The sequence below is a fragment of the Colias philodice genome, chromosome 8 (genome assembly GCF_061535455.1).
Source record: "Colias philodice isolate Cphi_HAF_F1 chromosome 8, ilColPhil1 Martin Lab GWU primary, whole genome shotgun sequence".
NCBI lineage: Eukaryota > Metazoa > Arthropoda > Insecta > Lepidoptera > Pieridae > Colias > Colias philodice.
The window spans coordinates 8,213,204-8,239,586 of record NC_143093.1 but is presented as its reverse complement, the minus strand read 5'-3'; the positions used below and the strand labels follow the sequence as shown (position 1 = coordinate 8,239,586).

The 26,383-nt window shown below is 34.4% G+C and overlaps 2 protein-coding genes across 3 annotated transcripts; both read right to left on the bottom strand.

The window, feature by feature from the left end:
- Positions 1–1,108: 1,108 nt before the first annotated feature.
- Positions 1,109–25,699, bottom strand: LOC149486694 (myophilin-like). 2 transcript variants are annotated; one of them, XM_089698358.1, is made up of 4 exons: positions 25,479–25,699; positions 3,395–3,531; positions 2,421–2,625; positions 1,109–2,061 (listed from the first exon to the last, which is right to left on the bottom strand). In XM_089698358.1, exons 1-4 carry the CDS (start codon positions 25,530–25,532, stop codon positions 1,891–1,893), a joined length of 567 nt encoding a protein of 188 aa, XP_089554484.1. In that variant the 5' UTR covers positions 25,533–25,699; the 3' UTR covers positions 1,109–1,890. The 2 variants fall into 2 exon arrangements, with proteins under 2 accessions (XP_089554484.1, XP_089554485.1); XM_089698359.1 differs by lacking the exon at positions 25,479–25,699 and adding an exon at positions 13,624–13,712.
- On the bottom strand, positions 5,187–10,364 carry LOC149486695 (uncharacterized). Its single transcript, XM_089697894.1, has one exon. The coding sequence runs from the start codon at positions 10,362–10,364 to the stop codon at positions 5,187–5,189; it is 5,178 nt and encodes a 1,725-aa protein (XP_089554020.1).
- Positions 25,700–26,383: the final 684 nt, after the last annotated feature.

Genomic DNA, 26,383 nt, shown 5'->3' with positions numbered 1-26,383 from the left:
AAGTGACGCGGGCCACGTACCACAAACATGTTTAGTTTGTGGTACCGAGCGCGAAAGAAAGTCATCGTGTTTTTAGTAAAGTTACTATGTAAACTAACGTAATTTATTACTTAGGTACATATTCTATAATGGTGCGCTCAAACTGTTAATCTACATTTAATTTAGATTATTATTTTAATTACTAAGAAATGTAGAATTTAAATCACATTCATTCATGTTTTCCTCAGATATTCGATGTCTATGATTTTCGATGATTTTAAGATTTTCTTATCAGAGTATTCAATTTTAATGTTGTTAAATTTTATAAGAGACAATTAAGAACATTCAAAAATAAAGTGTCAGGTTTTTTTTTTAACGACGAATGACGAAAAACGACCGAATCGCGGACGAAGTCGCGGGCAACAGCTAGTAAGTATTAAAAAAGGATAATATAATATAAGTAATAAAGTTATTACTTACCTTTTAAGCGGAATCATGTTGATGTAATTTCACTTATTTCGATGACACCTATTTAACAATGAAAAAAACGTCTTGCAATAACAAATTTATGTCTGATGGATCTATCTAAAGGCAAAAGATTAAAAATTACGCGTTAATAAATGACTTTAAATTACGCATATTTTCCTGTGCGCACTAATAAACGCAACCACTACCGCCAGCCAGACAGCGCGGACTCTAACCGAAATAGCAAGAGAAACAGTATATCAAAAACCCAACTATACTAAAATCATAAAATGACTTTTTTTTAACGTTAATAGCTCCCGTACCAATAGTATTGCTTCAAACGCCAAATGAAACGATATGATTGGTTCTTTACAAACACATCCTCCGCTACGCATCCTCGCACATCTCTGGTGAAAAAGTACCCTTATAACATTTAGATTTTTTCAGTTATAAGGGGAGTTACCCTGATGAAATTTTCTATGAAGTCTTATTATCAATTGAATATTATATTGCATAAAATTATCAAACAAAAAATTTTAATGTCGAGCTCTCTTGGTATTTTCAATGCTATAAAATATAACTAAATAGGTATAATTTTATATCTTGGTATTATCAAAAAAAGCTTATTGTTAAAGGAAAACATGCAAAATAAAAACCGTTTTTGTGATTATTATTTATTACTACGTACTTTCACAAAGTCATGAAACTTCGTGAAACTTACAAAAATGAATCATAAAAATATATAACTATAAGAATAGAGGAATTTTATATAATGGTTAATCACAGTAACAACACAATAAATATAACTTGGAATGAATAAATTTCATTATACTTAATAGAATGACTCAAGAATAGTTCTTGATAATTTGGAAAATACTTCATTTAGTCACCTTCGATGAACAATTAAAAACCCTTTAGGACTTTCAAAGGCACAATATTATTTTATAAAATATATAAATATGCATAAGAAAAAAGCTAAGTAAGTCGGAAATTGGCACTTCACTTCAGATTAAAAGATCTTAAGGAATTAGGAAAACTAGTAATAAAATGCTTATATTATTATTTTCGTAAATTAAACAAATGCTAACCGACTTATAAAACTACAGTAAGATCAAAAGAATCTCACTTGTCATTAAGTATATTAAAGTAAATCCAATCATGGAATGAATGCGGAATGCAATATACTAATACAATTATAAAATTTTAAACACAGATCAATCGAATATATATTTCAGTTACAGAGATTCTAAATATGCAGTTTGTATAATGGTCCTTATTGAGATTAAGACTCGAATAATATCGCCATTCTAAGTACTTTGTTTATGCTAATCAGAACTACTTATATAATCTATGGATTGAACATTGACTGTGGCGGTTTCGCGCCAAAATTTCCATAGTCACGTCAAAGTTTGTTGTTGGCTATGGTACATAATATTTTTAATCTGTTCACATATGTCTAGTGTTGCCAAAGTTGATGCCGCTTTGGTTGGCGCCTTTGTTGGAGCCGTACTGTAAGGAGATGACGCCTTGTCCCGCCCTCAGCTGTTCTTCGGTGAAGTTGCGAACGTTCTTCTCGGCCTCCTTTGGTCCTATTGACGGCATGCCGTAATTGTGGGCCTGGAAAAAAGAGAAGTTATATAAGTTGCTAATTTGAGTGATTTAGTGGACACTTGGCAGCACTATTAAGTATCTTTTTAATTAATAATACTTGCGGTGCCTAGTAAAAAAAATATCAAAAAATATGTTGAATCACGAAGGTGACTTCGTAGCCGCATTTAAAAATATAGAATGCCTGTAACTACTAATAATTAAATTACGAATTACGCGTCCTTCTTTAAAAATAATAAAATACAATTAAATTTCGCCAACACCAGTTTTTATTAATGTCGTGCCAGCTGACCGTTGTTTTTTCTACAGTAAACAGAGATGAATTTAACAATGGTGATTATAGTACATAATATTATAATAATCCTTACCTTTCTACCCAGCGACTGTAAGCAAATTACAACGGAATTGAGATTCTGCCTCTCCCACAGGTCGACAGTTTGGAAGGTCTCCTGGGCTGGCACACCGAACTGTTTAGCCGCTTCGAGGAACGCGTTGATGTTCTCCATGCACTTGAACGCCATTTTGGATTCGTTTATCTTCTTCACTTGGCCGGGTTTGATGCTGTTCGCGAGCCTGGAATGGGAAAGATTTTTTGTTATTGATGTAGTTAAATCAGATATTGTTGTGATTGCCTCCTTAGTATGGTGGAAAGTGAGTGGGTAAATGAACTGATTGATCCTGGATTCGCATTAAAGCCTATCAAAAATGTCGCTGTCTAACATAGGACTTAGGTAAAAAAAATGTCAGGGAAACATTGAAATGCTGCCATCCCTTCCCATAACCCACAAAGGGACACGTAACTACACTGACTTTAGTGAGTTTTGGCGAAATTATCAGGAAAATGTAAATTTAGCGGTTTTTTTTCACTCAAACTTGTAAAAACATACTGAATGATTAATGGTTTAAAGATTGGGTGGGTCGTAAATTCAGGTTAATACAACATTAACGATCAAAGCAATTACCAATGTTGGCAGATACTATGGCTGATACAGGCTATATTATGTTTATAGGTAGTGAGCCTAAACAAACAGCTACATTAGCTGTCATCAAACTAATTGAGGATTTCACCATCATGTTGTATTCTTACTTCGAGGTTACGATCTAAGGTTACGATATTGTCCTTTATTTTTTTTAATTCATTTTTTTTCTTTAAATATCTATATTATTTTCTGTATCGGTAATGTGATCAAAAAATATTTGTTATTAATATAAAATATTCTACGCGAAGTAGCCAATGCCCTAAATTTTAATCTTCTCAAACCTAGCACAAGCTTAAGATATAAGGACTACATTTTTAACAGAATCCGAAGATTTTTCACCGACAAAGTTGAAAGATACATACTTGCACAGAAGGGTGCCATCTTTAAGTACTTCATAGAAGTTATCCATGTCCCCAGACACGTTGATGGGCTCTCCAGTTATCACCCTGATCCATTCTAAGCATTCTTCAGCCAGCTCTTCGCTGTATTTGCTGTTGATCTGGAATGAAGAAAAACTCGATTATAACCACTTTCTTTATTCGCAAATATGGAGGGAAATTGAATTTTTCTCTCTTTTGGGATACATGATTCGCAATGGCTTGGGGACTTACAAGTTACACGTACATGTGTTTTATTAATTATCCGATATGTTATTAAAAAGGAATAGTAACATTATAAGGATAATCTTATAATTTTAGAAACGAAAAGAAATATTTGATTAATGAAAAATAATGCGTCTGTTTGCTCTCTATGGTTTGCTCTATGTTCGCATTTGCTATTTGTGGATGCCAAGACATTCAAAGAAATTGAAATTCGCAAATGAAGACTTTTCTTTCTCTGACTTGAAAAAATGAAATTTATCTTTTTTGTTGATTATAGTAATTCTTCTATAAGCGAAATAATAAATCTATTATGATCTTGAACTTATGTAATGATCTAGCATTAACATTTTAGCAAGTTAAATAAAACAATTAAAACTGAAATACTTCCACAGAGAATAGCGTTCCATAGTTACATACAATCAACGACTCTATGATATTGAATAAAAACAGTGAAATGCAAGCAAAATAATTAATTAAATTATTATTAATTTAAACTTACTAAAGTTAATTAGTGTAATAGAATGGATATTGGACAAGTGCTATAAAAATGTTTACTTGTTCAAGCCTCGAGAGCGACTTACAACTAGGTCAACGCTTTATTAAATTTATTTTTATATACAATTTTTCCACCTGGCTTGCGTTACGCTCAAAAACATGCAGAATATTTTCTACTTTCTATTTTAGCTCCAAAATTATACAGAAAAAATAATCATCTCAAATTGCCAAATTTTTTTCTTATTACAACGAAATATCTTTCACCTTTTTTTTCGGTGAATATCCGATAAATTCTGATCATATTTTCACAATAATTACATACATCGATGTAATACCTAATTAAAGTAAAAATAATCATACCTCGAATTACATACGCATGACACATAAACCACAGTTGAAAACCGATGTTAAATACCAATTCAAGAAATTACTATAAGTACTTAAAATAATAACTGAATAATTGATATGCTTCATGACCAGTAAGTAACTTCTATATAATAGTTATTATATTAAAAGGTGACGCGCAACATACTGCAATTTTCAACCTTCATTTAACAAGAAGAGAAATGAGGTCGGTTTAAGAGATGTCAGAACAAGGTCAATGAATGTGCAAGTAATAAGTATGTATTGTTATTGGAAACATAACGTTAATTCTTAATTAAGTACAAATTATTTCATTTTCCTCTTGTATAAATCCCAAAAATGCCACAATAAAGGTTTAGAAATAAAACTCTAGAGGGCGTATCAATCGTATATTGGCAACGACCACAATGTTATATTACGGTTTAACAAAACAATTCAATAGCGGCATCTAAATAACTAGTGACGCCATCTATTGGTGAACATCGTGACTTACTTAACTTAGGATTTAACATACCGGCCGCCATGGACGTAGTCCAGCCAAAATAACAACAAATAAAATAACTAAACAAAAAAATAACTCAAACTTAAACTTAATCTTTCACAGGTAATAAAATTACCGGCCGCCATGGACGTAGTCCAGCCAAAAGAACAACAAACAAAATAACTTAACAAAAAATACAATTCAAGCTTAAACTTAATCCTTTACAGGTAACACAATTAATTTGGATAGCGGTCGTTTGATCAAATTTCCCTTGTACTTAAGGGTGACCACACGTGTAAGCTTGTCTAGCCCTGGGTGCTTGTCTACGACGAGACCAAAAAGCCACCTAGTTGGAGGCAAATCATCCTCCTTTACTAATACCACACTCCCAATCTCCGGTTCAGGAGTACTTGCGCTCCATTTGTATCTATGTTGCAATTGCGTCAAGTATTCCCGAGACCACCTACGCCAGAAATCTTGACTCATTCTCTGGGTCAATTGCCACCTTTTCAGGCTATTGACATTGGAGTCTTCATAATTAGCTTCAGGTACCGACACTAATGGCTCGCCGACAAGAAAATGAGCCGGCGTAAGTGGTTGAGGATCCTCCGGATGGTTGGACATCTGACTTATAGGTCGAGAGTTTAAACATGCTTCGACTTGTGTCAAAACGGTGGATAACTCTTCATAAGTGAGCGTTTTATCACCTACAATACGCTTTAGGTGATACTTGGTGGACTTTACGCCAGCTTCCCACAGTCCTCCAAAATTTGGAGCACGGGGAGGGATAAAGTGCCAAGTAGTACCATTAGAAGACAAAAAATTTAGAATCTCTTCAGCAACAGTAGAGCTTTCTAAATGCAAGAAATTTTTGAGCTCTCGTGCACTGCCCACGAACGTGGTACCATTGTCACTCCAAAGTTCAGCCACATGACCTCTACGAGCAACAAACCGCTTAAAGGCTGCCAAAAAGGTTTCAGAGGTCATATCACTGACTGCTTCCAAGTGAATGGCCCGTGTAGCCATACATATGAAAAGGCATATGTATCCTTTCGTTGCATGATGACCACGACCTTTGGCAGTACGAACACTGATTGGACCGGCATAGTCCACTCCGCTTCTCAAAAAAGGTCTATGTGCTGTTACTCGGGACTCTGGTAGTTGCCCCATCATCTGCTGATTCACCTGGGCTGAATGGCGAATACAGGTCACACATTTTTTAATGAATTGCTTCACTGCACCTTTAGCTCCAACAACCCAATATTTGCTCCTCAAATAGTTAAGGACGAGTTGTGGACCACCGTGAAGAGTCCTTTCATGAGCATCGTGTATAAGAAGGTAAGTAAAGTGTGACTTGTACGGAATAATTATAGGGTGCTTCATACCATCGGACAAAGAAGCGTGACGCAACCGTCCCCCTACTCTTAAAACACCATCCTGTCCCACAAATGGATTCAACGAGGTAAGTTTACTTTTCTTATTCAGTTTTTCATTATTCTTTAAATTTTCCATTTCTTCTTCAAAATTTTCCTTTTGACATATCTTAATACATATAATTAGAGTTTCTTGTATTTCCTTAGCAGTTAACGTTTTACTAATATACCTTTCTTTTTCAGGTTTGTTCCAGTGCAACACTCGACGGCAGAATGACAACACTCTGGTAAGTTTTCTAAGAGACGAAAATCTCGAAATTATATTATCTTCCTGATCACTGGTTACAGCGTGACTACTAATCTTCTGTTTCCGTTCTTCCAGGTTTGTGTCTGCTTCATCTCCCCTTGGATAATCTATGTGATTGCCGTACAACCACTCAGGACCTTGTTTCCAAAGGTCGTTGTTTATAAACTCTGTTGCAGATACTCCTCTGGAGGCGCAGTCAGCGGGATTTTCCTGTGATACAACATGGCACCACCGACTTCCATCTAACAAGGTATGTATTTCCGACACTCTGTTGGCAATAAAGGTCTTCCATCGACTTGGATGACTCCTGAGCCAAGCCAAGACGATAGACGAATCTGTCCAAGCATGAATTTGATGTTTCGGAACATCTAGAATACCTCTAACTTCATCCAAAAGTCTTGCTAGCAAAACAGCTCCACACAGCTCAAGACGTGGAATGGAGACCTGTTTTACGGGTGCTACACGAGTTTTGGATGTGATTAAACTCACATGCACATTACCATTACTATCAATAATGCGAGAATAAACAATAGCTGCGTAGGCTGCGTTCGATGCATCGCAGAACCCATGCAGTTCCATAGATTGATCATTTAAGCTTGATCGTATCCATCGAGAAATGCGAACGCCTGTAAGAGATTTCAAGTCATTCCTGAAATCTAACCAGCCTTTAAGAAATGACTTAGGAAGTTCGCTATCCCAATCAACGCCAGATAACCATAGCTGTTGGATAAATATTTTGGCCTTTGTCACAACTGGCGCTATCCAACCCAAGGGATCGAATAAGCGAGCAATATCTGAAATAACCTTTCGTTTGGTTATTGGTGATTCCACCGAAGAAAGCTTGACAGTGAAGTGAAAGCTGTCCTCCTCTCTGTTCCAGGTAAGGCCCAATATTTTCATAATTTCGTCAGTTTTGATTTCCAACCCATGGTCTGACTCACTTTTATTTAGCAGCTCTTGACTGTTGCTCGAGAACTTCTGCAGTGGAAACCCACCGCGTTTGAGCAACTCAGTCAATTCCTCGTGAATTTGAATGCCTTCAGCTACCGTATGGCAGCCAGACATCATGTCGTCCATGTAGAATTCATTCACAATTCTACTGGCCGCCAACGGAAACTGTTGACCATCCCTATTCACGAGTTCCTTAAGAGTGCGCACAGCCAAATATGGTGCTGGTGATGTGCCGAATGTCACTCGTAACAACCTAAAGTGTCTCACTACATCGTTTGGATCATCACGCCATAATAAACGTTGATAGTCAGCATCACCTTCCGCCACTTTCACTTGTCGGTACATTTTAACGATGTCTGCGACAAGTGAAATCGGATAGCAGCGCCACCGCATCAGTAAATGTCGCAATTCGGGCTGAATTGTGGGACCAACCATTAGGTCATCGTTTAACGATGCCCCGTTGGTGCCCTTGCATGAGGCGTCAAACACCACCCGAACCTTAGACGTTGCTTTGTCTTGCCGTATCACCGCATGATGTGGCAGATAAACGGCATCTGGATTGTCAATATCCTCTGCTAAAACTTCTTCCATATGTCCTAGCTCCAGGTATTCATTAATTACCTTAGAATACTGAAATTTCAGATCTGGATTCTTATTTAAGCGTTTTTCCAACATAAGAAATCGCTTACGAGCGATATCTATAGAGTTACCGAATTTACATTGCGGATTATCCGACTTAAAAGGAAGTTTTACAATAAATCTCCCAGATTCATCCCTAGAAGTAGTTTCTTTATATAATTTCTCACAGCTTTCTTCCTCTAGAGTGAGATACTTTTTGGGTTTAGTTGGTTCAGATTCCAACTCCCAGAATTTTTTCAGTAACTCATTCTCATTGCATTGAGTTAAATGCATGCTAACAACATTATTGCAGCTCCCATCCTCAACGACAGTTATACCCTCATCGTGTATTTTGCCAGAGAGGATCCAACCAAACGCTGTATGCTGAGCAATTACAGTTCCTGGCGGACCCCTGACTAATCCCTTCAACAAAATTTGGCTATACACATCAGCACCTAATAAAAGATCTATTTTATTAGGTGTGTGGAACGAAGGATCTGCCAGCTGCAGTGACGTAAACACTGGCAGATTGTGTATCTCAACCTTCTTACTTGGTAAGAATGAGGTCAACTTCGTTAACACATGAGCCTTGACTGTGATGACAAAGCTCGGATTTAGACGAGACTGAATTTTTACCACAACAGAGGACCTTGATAAACAAGGTGATCTCTGGTCACCGCCTAAACCTGACATAAAATTTGTCTCAGATTTCTTTCTGAGACCTAGCAGTTGAACTGCAGCCTCCGTAATAAATGAGGCTTGGGACCCTTGGTCAATCAAAGACCTTAACACCACCGGACTTGAATTAGTTTGTGAAACTGCCTTCACTAAGGCGGTTGCCAACAAAACTTGATTAGTTGTGGACTTGGTGTGTGTGGTAGTGTGTTTATGACGATCAATACTCTCCTCTTGATCCTGGGAAGAATGAATGACATTCCCTACAACTGAAGCATTTCCTTCACCAGGTTGATCAACTTGCGTTGAGCTGGCTGATTTGGGAGTGTTGGTATGAAGTAAAGTGTGGTGCTTTTTTTTACAAATTCTACAACCTGTAGATCGATTGCATTGATAAACTGAATGCTTTGGTGTCAAGCAATTGAAACATAAATGGTGGGTTTGAACAAACTTACGTCGTGAGTCAACGGTTTCTTTACAAAATTTCTTACAATTAAATAACTTATGATTTTCTGAACAAAACAAACAATAATTAACACTTGATGTGGCAATGTGAGTGCATGCAGGTTTTTCAGATTTATTTGATTTAGAGTCTAAAAATTCTAAAGATCTATATTTATGCTCCAAAAATTCTCTGAATAGAGTCAAGGTTGGTAGGTCTTCGCAATCATTTGCCTTGGACTCCCACTGCTTCCTGGACTCAGGGTCCAATTTGTGACTCATTATATAAATAACGATTGTGTCCCAGCTAGTAATATCAATTCCTAGGTTTCCTAGAGCACTTAAGCATTCGTTCATGTTATCTAATAATTCCCTTATCGCCGATGACGATTCATGATGTAATACTTTTTGACTCATCAAACGTTTAAGGATATTATTTGACAAATACTTTTTGTTGTCATAACGGTTGACTAGCTGGGTCCAGGAAGCCGTGTAGTTTTTATCGGTTATTGCTGTATGCCTTAGGAGCTGTTCCGGTTCTCCCAATAAATGAGATTTTAAATAATGTAATTTTTGTACATCATCTAATTTGGTGTTGTTGTGAATTAAAGAAACAAAAAGGTCCCTAAAACTGGGCCACTCAGTATATTGCCCCGAAAATTTGGGTATGGATATCTCAGGTAACTTAACACTGTGGCCTGAATTATTTTCCGAACCGACATTTGACCCTCTTACTATTAACAACTTGTCCTTTAATAAGGACTTATAATCTAGGTACATCTCTTCACAGTTATCAAACACTTTATTTAAAACATAATCATTTTGCATCAATACATCCTTTTTAATTTCATAAACAATTTTTTGATGATTTGAGTGAAAAGACGACCATAATTGTTCTAAAAGTTCTAAACGCGCTTCAAGATATCCTATAGTAATTCTATCCCTTGGAGACTTTTTAAAGTTACATAAATTTCTTTCAATTTTACTAAATATATCATCTTGAAGTTTTATATAATTTTCACCCATGATTGTAAGTAAAAACAATTAAGTAATCAATAAACTGAACAGAAAAAAAATACACAGAAATGCAAAAACAATACCTTAAATTTTACAAATTGTATCAGCTAATTATCAAAATTAATTCTTCACAAAACAAAACTAACCTTTAAACTTCATATAATAATATGACAATGCAAAATAATGCTTAATTTAAATGTTGTTTAAATCTACAACAATTATAATACCCTTTACTTTAACACGTATAAAACCACTGTAAACATAAAGTAAGAAATGTAACCCAAATAAAGTTCTTAAATTTTTACAAGTAAAACAATCAACCTTTAACAACTATAAATATTACGGACTTTAAAATTTTACAAGTGTTAGATACACAACATAACCTTCACAACTTGACAAGGTTAAACACAATATTTTTCTAAGTTAATGATACAATCGTTAAAATTATTCTAAGTGTTTGAACACATTTATTCACTTGAAAATCGGGCATAGGTTCCCCGTTGGATCACTTTTTAACGAATTATTCTAAGTCCTAATCACTTTGAATTTAACTAAGTTAATATTTCTATCTTGAAACATGCAATATCTTGAATCTTCTAAGTTAACTTCTCCTTGTAAATAAAGTTCAAAATTGTACTCACGATTAATGTTCGGTAATTGTCCCACACATACACACTTAACTTCTTTTATTACGATGACATCTGACAAGTGACGTTACTTGTCTTTTGACCTTGACTGTTGACGGCTGCTGTGACAGTGTCAGGGTTGACACCTGATGACACTGACAGGTGACACGGACTGTTGACAGCTGACGTCTGACGTTGACAGCTGACAGGTGACACGGACTGTTGACAGCTGACAGTTGACACTGACGTTTGACAGCTGACAGCTGACACTGGCAGGCTTGCCAGGTGCTCCCCTCTGCAATGGCTGCTCCTCTTCAGATAGGCGACCAAGGGGCTCCCCTCCGCAATCGTCTCTCGTACCTCTCAGGTGTCTCAGGGGGTGCTCCCCTCCGCAATCGTCTCTCGTACCTCTCAGGTGTCTCAGGGGGTGCTCCCCTCTGAGGTAAAAGTTCAGGCGCCAGCAGGTTTCAAAGGGGCACTCTCCTCTCGGTACTAGCAAGTACCTACTGCCTCAAGGCGCTGAACGGACTTATTCACAGTCAACTGCAAGGCACCAGTCCCGGTACTCTCGAAGGACCATGTATAAATCCCAAAAATGCCACAATAAAGGTTTAGAAATAAAACTCTAGAGGGCGTATCAATCGTATATTGGCAACGACCACAATGTTATATTACGGTTTAACAAAACAATTCAATAGCGGCATCTAAATAACTAGTGACGCCATCTATTGGTGAACATCGTGACTTACTTAACTTAGGATTTAACACCTCTTCTGTCGACTCGGTTGGTCAACGGTCAAATAAAACACATTTTCACTTTGATCTTTGAATAATTTTTAAGGCTAAAATAAATATAGAGTATAATTAATCAACTGTTTATTTTTATAAATTAATATTTATTCATCAAGTTAATGGAAAATATAAGATTTTTTCTATAAGCGTTTAATTTAAATGCATGAGTGCCTCTTTGCCTAGATGACTACCTGTTACTGACGTAAGTTCATCCATTTATATTCCTATCATGCGGTTCTCCGTTCTAGGTCCCTCAAGGCATATAAACAAAATTCCCTAAACATAATCTACTATCCGAAGCAATTCTCTGAACGTATCAAATAACCATATAAACGGGTTTCATAGGATAAAAACATTACCTGAATAAGGATAATAATTCAATCTCGAATTGCAATAATAAGATTCTATAAGATACACAATATTTAAGAGATAAGTATGTATCTATAATGTACATGGTCTAACTTCTATGTTGCAATCATGCATTTTTAATCAATAATGCAAGGAGAGTGCGATGACCCCGTGACCTGCTTAGGTCGAAATCTAGTTTGAAAGTTATCATTTCAATTGTATTTTATTCTATTATTATGTAGTATTAAATATGATTCCGTAGCTCTATATAATATTCGAATATTACCAGAAGGACAGCAGCCCTTGTAATGTATATTTTAATGAGAATTGTGTACATTTTATGTGAAAATATAGTATACCTATTAAACTTCAATATCAGACGTAAACCGTGAAATTCATATTCAAGGCCGCAATGTATTATAATAATATTTAATATTTATTATTTATTTAATACAAAGATAGAGAGATAGAGTTTTACTACTCTTCCGTGGCTACATTAGCATTTTGCTGATAATAATTGCAATAAATAGATACCTACAATTTTATTATTCCAATATCCATAAGAAATTTTAACCTTACGGAGGTTTTTCTTTTCTTTTCCCTCTATTTTATATTATTAAACTGAGTCAAAAATTGTAAAGACTTCTCATCTTTATTAAACCGATTGAAATGAATAAATAAATTCATCCTAAAACTTACTACATACCTATACAATATACATATAGAATAAAATACATGCATGTGCGAAACCTTATTTTATGCGAGTTTCGTCAATGTTAACCATTCGAGCCAAGGTCAAACTGATAAGGACAGGATAAATAGTATACGCGATTGTACTAATAAGCCATCTAACGTACGTTATATTTCAGTTAACTGCCTATTGATTTTATCTTATAGCACCAATATAGCACATTATGTTGACAGTATTGGGATATTGTACTTATAACTTTATTTCTGGTTATTGAGCTCGGTTCGTCTTTGTCTCAAAAAACACTTTTGTTAAGCGGGCCGACAGAAAATTATAACAAAAATTGTTACAATTTTTATTTGTTCATTCCATCCAAAAACATATCCGATAAATAACTAGTTTATATTACATGTGGAAAACCATATTAATTATGTAGTTATCTATTCGTATAAAATATTATATTAATGTTAGAAAACTAATAGTAATCTAATTACATACGAATCGATTGTTGTAAGATGATAAGCTTTACAGTTTGTAGCAACAATTACTGTAACCACAATTACCTACTGGTTGGTTTCACAAGTACATAATATCCGATTATTATTTATAGGTACTTATTTATTCGAACTGATTTTTAAATCCTGTAAATCATCATTTATTAGTAAGTCAGGAATCCAAAATTGCATACCTTTTAACTTCTCCAGCATTTCATATGCCGAAACATATAGACAATATAAACAGAAACTGTCTCCGCACAAGATCGATGAATAAGTAATAAAATATCTGTATAAGAAAATAAGAAGCAATACGTTACGTTTACTCTAGACTCGATTTCCATGACTCGATGAACAAATAGCTTCAAGATAAAGCGACAACCGTCTGGCGCCAAACGTATTTTGTTATGGCCATTTACTGGTCAATAAAAACAATTTATATGGCTTAGCTCTTGATGAATTACATTAATGGATATAAACGTCTTTGAGATGGGTTGTCATCATTAAACCTCGTGTGCTAACCCACTTTTCTGTAGACTAGTTTTTATAAGGACAAGGAAGAAACGTACATGGAAGACAAAAACGTTGTAACAAGCATCCCTAACAAGTGCTCAATTAGTGTTCTACACATTCTGAAGAAATAGATGGGAACTGAAGTGAGAAGACGAATGTCTGTCAAAGGGTATTATGTAAAAAGTTATGCTTGTTATAGAAATGAAGCAGTAACATATTTATGGCATAAAATACGCGTATTGAAATCTGCCTTCGTTTGTGATAAAAACACTTGTGTAAAGTAAATGCTTTCTGTAATCTGCCTTCGTTTGTTATAAAGTCGGTGAAAAATAGCAGTCGCAGAATTTTTTTTGAAATAAAAAATGCTTTCTGGTTTAATATCAGTAGATGCGTCTCTCGGCTTGAGGCAAATGACCTAAATGTCATATTCAGGCTGCAGCCTCATAGAATAGTATTTTCTGTTACTTTCAAAGCCCACGATATAAAAATTTATATCTTGATTATCGTAGCCGGGATTATCAAGGTAATAATGGTATAGTATCATTATTTTAACAAATTCACACATTTCTTTTAGAATATTCTGGTACTTACAGACCTTTTTATCCTTACAGTTCATACAGAATAAACTTTAATGGAATGGATTGTTTAGAAAGACTTTAATATGTGAATTTGTATATGTTACCGGAAATGTATGAAATCAAGGAATTGTATACAATTCCTAGGAAATGTGTACAATTCCGATACCATTTAGGAAATGTATAAAATATTGTTTAAAAAACTATTTAATGCATGCATATCCTAGGAAATGTATAATCTGCCTAGGAATTGTACACAATTCCAATATCGTATTAGGAAATGTGTAAAGTAAATGCTTTCTGTAATAAAACACGTTGTTATTTTTTTTTATTTATAGCTCTTATTGATACAATCGGGTAACAGTCATACCGTAAAATTGTAATAATATTATGTTCATATTATTATCTTACTAATTAACATTTTAAAAATCAACTATCTAACTTTTAACGTAAATATCACAAAATCAACTTATATTTATTCTTATAAAATCAAATTTTCATTTGGCAAGTAATCAGTCCCCTCGTCCCGCTGTCCCCGCGTATATTTGGCGCAGTCGGATTGTATAATCCGCCGTATTACATTACGGCTAGCTGTTTTAATGTGCCGAAAATTCGTCTTTTTCCAAAATTCTACAAAAAGACGGTCGCGACCGACGGAGCCCCACTTCGTGGGGCTCCTATTTCTGTGTAGTTTTAAAAAACACGAACCTAACCTAACCCACCCCCTTATCCAAACCAAAAATTTCTGATTACGAATTATCGGCATAGTTACTACAAAATGCCGACCGTTTTTGTAAACGGCCAGATTATATACAATTTGCCTGCAACATATCAATATCTTAAATGTTTTACATTTCCGATAGCTATTTAGGAAATGTATAGATTTCCTAGGAAATGTGTATAAAATAATTTATTTCACACATTTCCGTGCGATTTTAGGAATTGTATACAATGACGGATTACATACATTTCCGGTAACATATACACTAAAAATTAAAATAAAAGGGTGTGTAAAAGCAAAACTCAGATAATGCAGCTGGTAACATTTAGTTGTGTGTAAATTGAGGCCACAATAACATCTCTAGGCCGCATTACAATTAAATATATTACAGTTATTAGTGTTAATGAGATTTTCGCATTGTTCCACTTAACGTAGGGTTTTACAGTTCACTCCATGGTCAGGTTCACGAGGAAACTTACTATCGAATGCGTCGATTTCTCAATAATCAATTTGTCACGAACTATACAGAAATACTTCATGTAATAATAATATAAATGACTCAATACTAAGAAATACGTGAAACAGTCTCGTTTTGTAAGGATACGAGATTGGGGCAAGATCGCAGGATGACGTAATAAGCGAAGGATTCAGATGAGTCAACAGAGGGCAGACGTTATTAAAAACGGTCATATGTTGCCGAAATTTCTTGATTAATGCACACAAATGATGGTATGGCGATGCAGTGCACAACGAGTCATGTAAAAGTAAAATTTGCTCATGGTTTCTATATTTTGAAAAGAAAGGAAGTTCTAAAGAAGAATCTATTCTAGTAACCGTAACAACGACTAACTACAGTATGTATTCGTCTTGAAAACAAAATGAAATAATACAACTTCTGAAACTTCGAGTAACAAGAACAATAAATATAGAGCTATTAAAATATGCACCTAATTTATATCGAATAGCTAATAGTATAGATTAGGCTTTACTATAAGCTAATGTAGGACCTGTTGCAGTTCATTAAGCGCCTATACTAAACATTCTTGATCGGTCGGATCGGATAAGTTCACGAATTACGATTAGTTTTAATTTTTCATAGATAATATTGCATAACAGTTTAATTTTAAAACTTAATACAAGGTCATTGATTTATGAATTCGCCGGACTAATTAACAATTATGTTAATTCAAACGTGACGGATGTACAGTTGAAATTCAACGTGTCGATAAAGTTGCCCGATAACGTTCAACTATTCGGACAGCCATTAATATTCCAAACATTATCTAATTTGTGTTTCAAGACAAAGGAAGTGGATTCTTGTCAATAGCAACGTCCCGTTTCTACTATTCCGACCAGTCTATCCATAACTTCAAATATTGTATCAATATTTTGTTAATTGGTTCATATTTTATGCTTACGATATGAAATATCGCTTAGTTTATAGTTATCATCATAATATCACAGTATTACAATCTTATATATAAAATTCTCGTGTCACAATGTTAGTCTGCATACTCCTCCGAAACGGCTTGACCGATTCCTCTGAAATTTGGTAAGCATATCGGGTAGGTCTGAGAATCGGCTAACATCTATTTTTCATATGTACCACGGGCGAAGCCGGGCCGGACCGCTAGTATTATATAATATTATGTACGTATCATACGTCGATAACGTTGACGGTTTAATTGAGAGCATTAATAGTATTGTAACACCCGTTGACAATCATTTGTATGATATTTTTTACCGACTATTACACAAGCGTTGTAATATAATACAAATGTTAAGCCTTATTTTAATAATAGCAGATGTGCTTGAAGGCCGTTAATGATGACCAATAGCGTACACAACGCTCTTTCATGACCAATCTCAGTACGTAAGAACCATACATGTCCGTTAGCAACAAAAACTCTGCTCAGAAATAAACATGACTCAATGTCAATGGATTCGATACTATCATATTTCTAGAAGCGTTATTTTAAATTTAATGTATGCGGAAAACAGTTCATACAGGTTTATCCAAATGGTTATGGCTGCATGTAGACCTTGTTATCAACAATAGTTCAACATTGACCGGTAAGGAGACAGGAATGGGGTCAGAATGAGGCCGCCTAATGCTTACAATATGTAGCTAATTCGATGCAATGATCAATCTTATTTGTATAAAATCTAGTGTGCCTCTAGGCTTGTGATGGCTGATCGTGGGCTGATCCATTGTTCTCCATCCAGCTAATTTCATTCTGGTAATTTTCTCTTTTCTCTTATGTTAATATTTATGTACGATTAAGTGTTGTCGCTACATCTGACCGTTAAATTTGACCCCATTTAAAAATATTCGAGGTGCGACCGCATCCTTTCTGGTTCGTTAATTCTTCAATGTGGCGATGGTTGAAAGGAACTTGAATTTTTATTGTAATCGCTGTCTTATCATTTCCTTTTGAATATTTATGTTTCTAGAGGGGTTTTATATTGAGTAGTTTTGTGTTTTGTGAACCGATGAAATAGGCTTCCACTTCTAAGCACTGTTTGGATGCCTTATGGTTGTCTTATTTTCTGAATATAGTTTTAATAAGCAAGTAAGTATTCTGTTTTCTATAGAGCTTAAGTTAGCTAATTCCTATATTAGCTAGGTATACGAAACGAGAGTCTAGATAAAGGTTTATATTACGATGATTCATGATTACATCAACATCTAACGTTTCATGGGAGGCCACCCAGGAACATAGGGAAACTAGTTTTAGAACTGTTTAATGTTTACATTTGGTCCACACAGGGGTTTAAAATTCAAAGACGACGCAAGAGAAATTTGGTCAGGCGTCAATCTTAAACATATGGCGTTGTTTTGAAAGTAGCCTATATTATTTAAGCCTTATAAATACGTCCTGAGTAAAGGCCATACCATATAAGGTGTGGTTGTGTTGTAAGTGAACCGTGCCTTGTATGAGTCATCGTCTCGATGAATTAGTATGAAAAAATTCTTTTGCACCTAATTGAACATCTGTTCCTATAAACTAATAGCTTATATTTAGCTAAGGTTGCTATATAATTCATGATTGATATGATATCTTTACAATTTAAAAGTAAGGTGAGACCATGAATTTTTATAGACATATAACAATGATTGGAAATGTACATAACAATAATGAATTATGAAACTATCTTACCTGTCCCCTAAATTATTGTTTTAACTTTTACATACAAAGTTATTCTACCCAAAATATTATAACTCCTAATCTTTCTTAATACTATTATAAAGGCGAAAGTTTGTAAGGATGTATGGATGTATGGATGTATGGATGTATGGATGTATGGATGTATGGATGTATGGATGTATGGATGTTTGTTACTCTTTCACGTAAAAACTACTGAACCGATTACAATGAAATTTAGCACACATATAGAGGGTAACTTGGATTAACACATAGGATAGGTTTTATCCCGGAAATCCCACGGGAACGGGAACTATGCGGGTTTTCCTTTGAAAACGCGGGCAAAGCCGCGGGCGGAAATCTAGTATATTAATGATGTCATTAGAAACTTCGAGACGCAGCGTCATACTGGAGGAATTTAACAAAACATACTATGTTGTTATTATATTGCACTTAGACGTACCGGAAATGTTATAAGATTCTGTTTCATTGCCTATGTTTGAATTTAAATAATTATTATCTACTGTCTAACTAGAACAATTGTTTTGTCAAGGTTTATTTTTATTTCTAAGTTTAAATGAGAAAACCTTTGGAGAGGTTGTCGTCTTACAATTTCAATATAATTTTTATAAGGAAAGTTTTAATTTTGTTGTTCTGAATCATATTCTAGTCTCAACCAACTTTTTTATTACTTCGTCTTTACTAATTTTGCCCCTGGATATCGCTAATAAAAGGTTAATTTGGTTTGAAATTGGAATTTTATCCTACCAACGAACATACTGTATAGGTTGTGCTCATTTATTTTCGCTGAAAGGAATGTTTGAATTATAGTTAATTATGCTTAATCTTTTTCTCATCCGAGAAATCAAACCGAAAACACAAATTGTAAACGCCGCGGCCGAACGGAATGCAAGAAAAACCTAATTTGAATACGCTCTAATCCTTAGCTGCAGTTTAGGCCTTAGCACAGTTTTTCACATTCCTGTTCCTAGAATTCCGTGCATATTCGGAACGCCAATCCAATCCAGCTAGTTCAGTAATTGATGGTACAAATTAAACCACATGGAGTTATGTGAATACATGATTACGTTATTTATTAAAAATGCATTGGCGCCGTGCATTGCTTCCACGATAGCGGTCTCACAAGGAAACCGGTTGAAAGTGTTGACCGATTCTCCTTGACCCACATGGGCTGCAGGAAGAAAGGTGCAAGATGACTTCCAATATTCACGATACTTTACTATTATGAATATTACAATTAGGGCATGCAGAACCGAGTCCGGTTCCAAGTTTCTGAAACCCGGTTCCAAATCGACCTCAGAACCGGGTAGAACCGGGTTACCCGGTTCTTTTATAATACCTCGGAAAAAAATACGAAATTAAACAAAAGTAACTGTTAAAGTACCTAATGGGCATTTTATTTTACGCGGCTTGTGTCTTATTTTATTAAATTAATAAAGAAACAAAATTTCAATACTTCCCTTTATTTATCAAAGTACCTTGTTATCATAATATCACATTTAAACTTTAACCTTATTCATTAACTGCAAACTGTAAAGCAAAAAAACCAGCCAAGTGCGAGTCGGACTCGCGCTCCGAGGGCACTATTTTTTATAATGTTGTATCTTTAAAATTAATGTTTCTAAATTTTCCTTTATCTGTGTTATAAGACGTTACTGTTACCAAATTTAAAGGCTCTGTGTTTATGAGAAGTACCCTGTAGGTTTTGAGTCCAATGCGAATGTCGAAATTTTCGAAAATTTTCAGCATTTACGGCTGTATCTTTTGATTCGTTGGTGAGTTTGACTTTTTCACAGCATTAAGTGACCGAAGACTTGAGTATTCGATATAAATTTCAGCTTGATACCAAAAACAAAAACATGACTGGATCATTATATGAAACAGTAAAATCAAATCTTTTCAAATTCACGACAAATCTAATAAAAATATTTCAGTAGACTAATTTTTGTCATTTTCGAAGCCTAATTTTTTTTTGGTAATACAACCGTAGGAAACTTATAGCATCTAAGGTTAGACAACCAATCAGAGGCAAGCTTGAGACGTAGTACGAAAATTCACGATGCACGTGAGCACGTGATGCACGACGTTGCCAGATAGAATAAATTTGTTAAAATAATGCAGCAAAATATGAATAAAATTTTATATTTTAATATTTTGGTCGGAACCGGGAGAACCGGGTTTCATACTATTCAGACCCGGTTCTCAAGATCATCAAAAAACCCGGGTTTACCCGGGTTTTTCGGAACCGGGTAAACCCGGGTGCATGCCCTAATTACAATGTATGTAAGTGTGACGAAACGTACTGTGAGTTGTCCGTTAACCGCTTATTTTGGTAGCTTGTTAGGACGACTATGTGTAGGATGATCATTCAAGGCAGGGTGTTATTTATGTGGAAATGAAATTCTGTAGAAATTTTACAAGGATAGCCAGAAAGAAAGTTCAAATCTGAAGCCAGCTATAATCGGAAGGAATGTTCGTTTAGTAACGATTTCGTTAAAACTAAAAGCAGAATATTCCGCTCGAGTTTCATAGCATAAATTTAATAAGAGCACAAGGCACCGCATGTTCAAATTAATTGAAGCAAAAAATATGTTCCGTTAATTGGATTGGACCTTTTTTGGAAAAACCGGATTAAAAAGTATCAAAGAATAACATCTAAAACGTTGCTATTGCTTCACTGTAAGACGAAACTGCAATCAACTCGTATTCAAATAGAATACAAAACATATTGAGCAATTTAAATTGTAGGGTCAACAACCGCCTTCCGTAATTCTTAATGCTATATGCTCTTGTTACTTGATATTTTCTGCCAAAATAATTTTAACTGTTAATATTAATTGCTTTTAATAATGTACGTTAAGTTATGTATTATCATTTTGTTTGAATCAGTTATACATGGTTCTTAGGTATCTACTCTTAAAATTATATTTTCCTGAATAAAATGAACTCTGAAACAGGTATGTTAAAGTTTATTTATAAAACTAAGGGCTGCTATCCTATCCGTCCGGGTCGCCCCAGATTTGTCCTAGTTAGCCCGGGGATAGCCCGGGCGGGGTTGTTAAATTGTGTCATTGACAAAATAAGAACAATAATATTGTATTATGAACAATTATATTGTATTATGCTAATGATACATAATAATTGTAAAAGAAGAACATCTACTCACGTTTGCTCATGTTACGAAATAACTATGTATAATTATTTTACAATTATCGCAATTTTTCCAATGTGTTACAATAATTATACTTGATAAATGCGAAATTTCACAAAATTTCAAGGAAAGTATGGAAATAAAACGTAGATAGTTGTTTCATTTACGTGTGCTATCACCGCTACCTGACTAATTTCGAAATAAATTTGCTACGTAATATTATATTGGTAATATCAAATTGTGACACTGTAAAAATTTATTGAAATATTTTCCGTAGATTTATATATTTTTATTTTCATATATTTTTTTTAATTTTTAATATTCGAAGCTTCTTATAATAATATCACTCATGAAAGAATAACCAAACCAGAATTATGTATCGTCAACATATCAATGAGTAATTTATGAGTTCATAAAATGTCTGTCACAGTCACAAAAAAATCGTGGGCCATGCATTATTCATTTTTCCGTGTCACCTCACACACTTGCAACATGCAGCAGACACTTATCCTAAGCAAATAACCGAGCTTAACGTCCTCCTTATGTGGTAGCATAAGGAGGACGATTATACGTCTTTAAAATTCAAAACCGATCCCAAGCGTTACCTACAGGCTACAGCATCGGAATTTCCATACATACAAAAATGTGCACATATATGTCATATGGTCGCAAATATGTCTTGCCAATTACACTATTGTTCTATGAAGTATGAATATTGTTAGTAGTTAGTCACGTTGTACTTACATCATTTTGTAATGCGTACTTTGTGGTTAGGTGTATTTATCCCTACGGTTATGAAATCGTTAATCTGTTCTCTATGTTCATTGATGATATCGATATACTTTAGGTATATCAATGGTATGGATTACGCAAAACACGATATATTTTTGTGTGATTTTTTATGAAATCAATGAGAAAACTTTCATTTGGTATACCTAGAGCTAGGTAATAATTCAGCATGCGATTTTAAACTTTAAAAAGTTTCCCTCGCGTTTTTAAATGGGGTTTGTAACCTATTTGAGAAGCTAAGACTTTATTATTATTCTACACAGCTATATTCAACCCTAGATGTACCTATTGCTCATATTTGTGTGTAATAATCAAGAATTAAACAAAAGCATTTGATTGTGTTTTGTGGTACCTAGGTAGGTAGGTACCTGGGTAATTTTCAAAATATTTGTACATCACGAAATTGTCAGTAAACTGTTTCGTTAGGAAATGTCAGGAAGTTGTAAAGGTAAGGCTGTATTCAGAATAAGGTAATATTATCTACATATAAAAAAGTAAGAAGTCACTAGTTAAAAAAAAATATATTTTTAGTTACAAAATAATCAAGAAACAATCAATTTTTATAATTCTCTGTTTGCTTTTCCTTTTCTTTTCTTCTATCATTAGCTTCTTTCCATTTTTGTCTTCGAGCTTCTTTTTCACTGTCATTAAGATCTGATATTTTTCTTTGTCTTTGTTTCACTTTCTCGAGGTGCTTTTTCCTTTTCTTTTCATATTTTTCAGGGTTTTGCTTTTTTAGTTTTTCAATGTATTTTTTTGCCGTTCGGCACCGGTTAGCGGCATTCTGAAACTAAAAAAAGCTGTTGGATATATGTATTTTGAATAAAAATAAAAACAAAAGTAAGCATCACTCGTGTGGGTGGAAAAGCGATCAACACTAAATGCAATAAGGCAAGCGTTATCCCATCAGAAACCACTTGTAAAATTGGAGGCCAAGACTCACTGATCCGCTTTCACTATAAAAAAGTTATCAGATCCCAGGAAAAGTCAAGTCCCTAAGCCCGACTTTACTAACCCTACATCATGGTTTAAAAAAGTATGGCCTGTAGTTACAAAAAATAATCTTGAGAGATTTATTGTTTTTCTCCTTTATTTTTATTCGTTACATTAATTTAACACACATTTTAATATCTTATTTTCATACTTTACACATGAGACCACAGCTTTACCGTCTACAATTTACTGACGTCAGTAAATGTCAAGAAATTGTTCGTCAGTAACATGTAAAAAATAACCTAAGAAATACTTTTACACAAAACATAATCACATTTACCATTAGATTGAAAGTGTAATCTATTACTCTAGTCATAATTTAAGTATATTACAATTGCGGTAGGTGAATTCTTCAAAATGTACTTACTTTTGTTGAGAATACGTCGTTAGGAAAATGTAACTAAATTTTTTGCACAGCACACTACAGGACTTCTTCCATGTCTGGACGACGAACAAAATGGCGGCGCGTTAATGTGACCTTACTTTTCGTGACATGACCAGTTTTGCCAATGATTAGAGTTAGATTCCTCTTCTTTGTGATACAAGAAGTTGGTTAATTATGTCAATAAATCAGTGTCACGAAATTGTAACGATTGATAGGGACATTTTATAATATGTCATTCTTCGTTTATTTAAGGTAATTTAAATAGTTTAATCTATCAGATATAACACTTCAAACATTGCTTTTTAATTATGATACAAAAAAATAGGAAGTTTCATACAAAAATTCTGATAAAAATATTGGTTTTCATTGTCGTCCACATAGGGGACAATAAAAAAATGTATGGAGCTTTTTTTGTTACTTTATTTTCACATTAAATTTATGTAAGAATTTGAATCGCAATTCATTGCTTTTTATCAGAAATGATATGCAGTATGCTTAAGTTTAGTCTGTAAAACGTTAACAATGATTTATTTCAGTCGTAACCATATTTTTTTCGAAGATTTTTTAGGGGGACAAACATTTTGTAGTAATGTACAATTATTTTGAAAACGACTCACCTACCTATATTGCAATATTTGTTTATGGTATCGTAGTACCTAGAAAAATCGAAAAACGACCTTCAACTATAAATTAAATATCCTATAAAATGGTACTATATAAAAACGAAATGAAACCTTACAACAATACTTCACGTAACAAACAACATGTACGGAGTAGGTACACAAGCTCTGATAAATATACATCTTAATTCTCTACAATTATCTATCTATTGTTGAAGAAATCGGTGACAAAGCAATAGAGTCAATTAATTATAATAAACTACAGAAAGCATTCAGCATTCTACAATATACCTACTCCACCGAGTATTCTAGATTAGAAGATTGTAGAACAAATCCAGCAGCAGCCTGCAAAACTTACCTAGGTACATTCAGTAAATTCAAATGCAATTAATTATAACCGTTATTACGAGTTATTTATGGTGATATCTATGTACATAAATACATAATATTATGTCAAGTTCATGCTAAGATAAGCCGTGCCAGTCTGTACAAATTAAACATAGGTTTTTTTAATTTTGTATCAATCCATCTTTGAAAAAAGAATTTCATCTGCCGGTTGCCATAGACTATAGAGAAAATAATGATAGGTAAAAAATGAAATTTATAAAAAAAAACGCGAATTAGGTACAGTACTGAATAGTTATATCCAAATTACGTTTAATTTTGAAAAATTAAGTCTTTGTAAGATAATTCAGTGGTAAAATGATTTATGTGAACCATAAAACACACCTGTAAGTCAAGTACGAGTGAGGTCCATGGTGTTTAGAAATACCTACCCACACGGGGCTTACGAACGTTTTTTGCCGTGGAAATTGGAACCTGTTTTCGACCGTTTAAGATTCTTGTTTCGTCTTTCTTATAATAGATGTGTATCATTGTACAGGGATTTACTTATATTTGATTTAAAGATCAGTACGAGCTAAAAATCTGGGTTTTAGACTAAAACTAGATACCTACATACTTAATTTGGAACATTTTTGACAAATACTTATTTTAGAACTTTCGAGTTCATTAATTACGCAAATTACCTTTAATAATAATTATGGACATATTATGAGGCACGTGACATAAATAGGTCATGGCTGAGTCCTTGGCTCAACATCTGGACCACCCAGCATCCCAAATCGATATGTATCTCAGCGGAAAATCCATACGTACAGGTAGGTACGAACCGTCTACAAAAACTAAAAATTTTGCCGACAAGGCAGACATCTTACTGGAAAATTTAAATATTGAGTACTGTATATTATAAAAAACATACCTTTCTTTGAGCCTCCGCGGCAAATCCAGATTTGGTCGCCCTGTTGTTTGCCATTTTGTAACTATAAACTATTTTGTACAATAAATAATAAATTAAATCACAGACGCGGTTTGTCGTGAAGTCACCACGGGAAGAAGGATATAATCGCTATACAAATGTAAACAGCGGCGCGGGTCGACTGGCGACCTGTTCTATGTGTGAGTGTGTGATGAATGACATCATGCAGCGAGCGCGAAGCGGCCGGCCGGTGCTCGACTCTAGGGATGTGACGGAGGCCACGATATCGACGACCGACGAGCTGAGGTACAAGATAACCTCAACCCACAACCTTTACACTTCGGCTCATGATCATAAATACAATTTAGATTTTAGATGCAAGCATTTCAAGATACTTACCCAACGTATTTACCCAAAAAATTAATAAAAGTTATGAATATTTCAAAAAATATTAATAACAGTAAGTATTATAAGTGTGAACTTCAGCTGAAATTTTATATTTTCTATTATTATTGGAAATGACGTAAGAAATATGTTTTATATGTAGGTACTACCTACAAATATAATGTTCAAAAGTTAACGATTTTTTCAGTTTTAATAAAAACTTTATATCGATAATAATTATCAGCCGTATCCTGCCCTATGAACCCCAAATGAATGTAAAATGAAAACCAAGTATGGAATACAATATGAGTAAAAGGGACAGATATATTATCGTCTTGTCATCTCATTCTATCTCCATGTTAAAGGCACCAAGGCGCGCATGGTCAGCCCTCGTCACTAATTATTCAAAGTCAAATCAACATGCTATAAAATGCGTTATTGTGTGAGCCGAATTTTAAATTTGTGTTTTATTTATTTTATATTATGATCTGGTGCATGGGTTACTTTAGCTGTTTTTGTCACCA

Bases quoted from the DNA above. Each gene is read 5' to 3' on its own strand.
- LOC149486694 (XM_089698358.1), bottom strand. From the start codon at position 25,532: ATGGCAAACAACAGGGCGACCAAATCTGGATTTGCCGCGGAGGCTCAA. The intron at 3,532-25,478 runs GTATGTTTTTTA...TCTTCATTCCAG, and splicing joins CCGCGGAGGCTCAAAGAAAG to ATCAACAGCAAATACAGCGA. The intron at 2,626-3,394 runs GTATGTATCTTT...TTCCCATTCCAG, and splicing joins GATGGCACCCTTCTGTGCAA to GCTCGCGAACAGCATCAAAC.
- LOC149486695 (XM_089697894.1), bottom strand. From the start codon at position 10,364: ATGGGTGAAAATTATATAAAACTTCAAGATGATATATTTAGTAAAATT.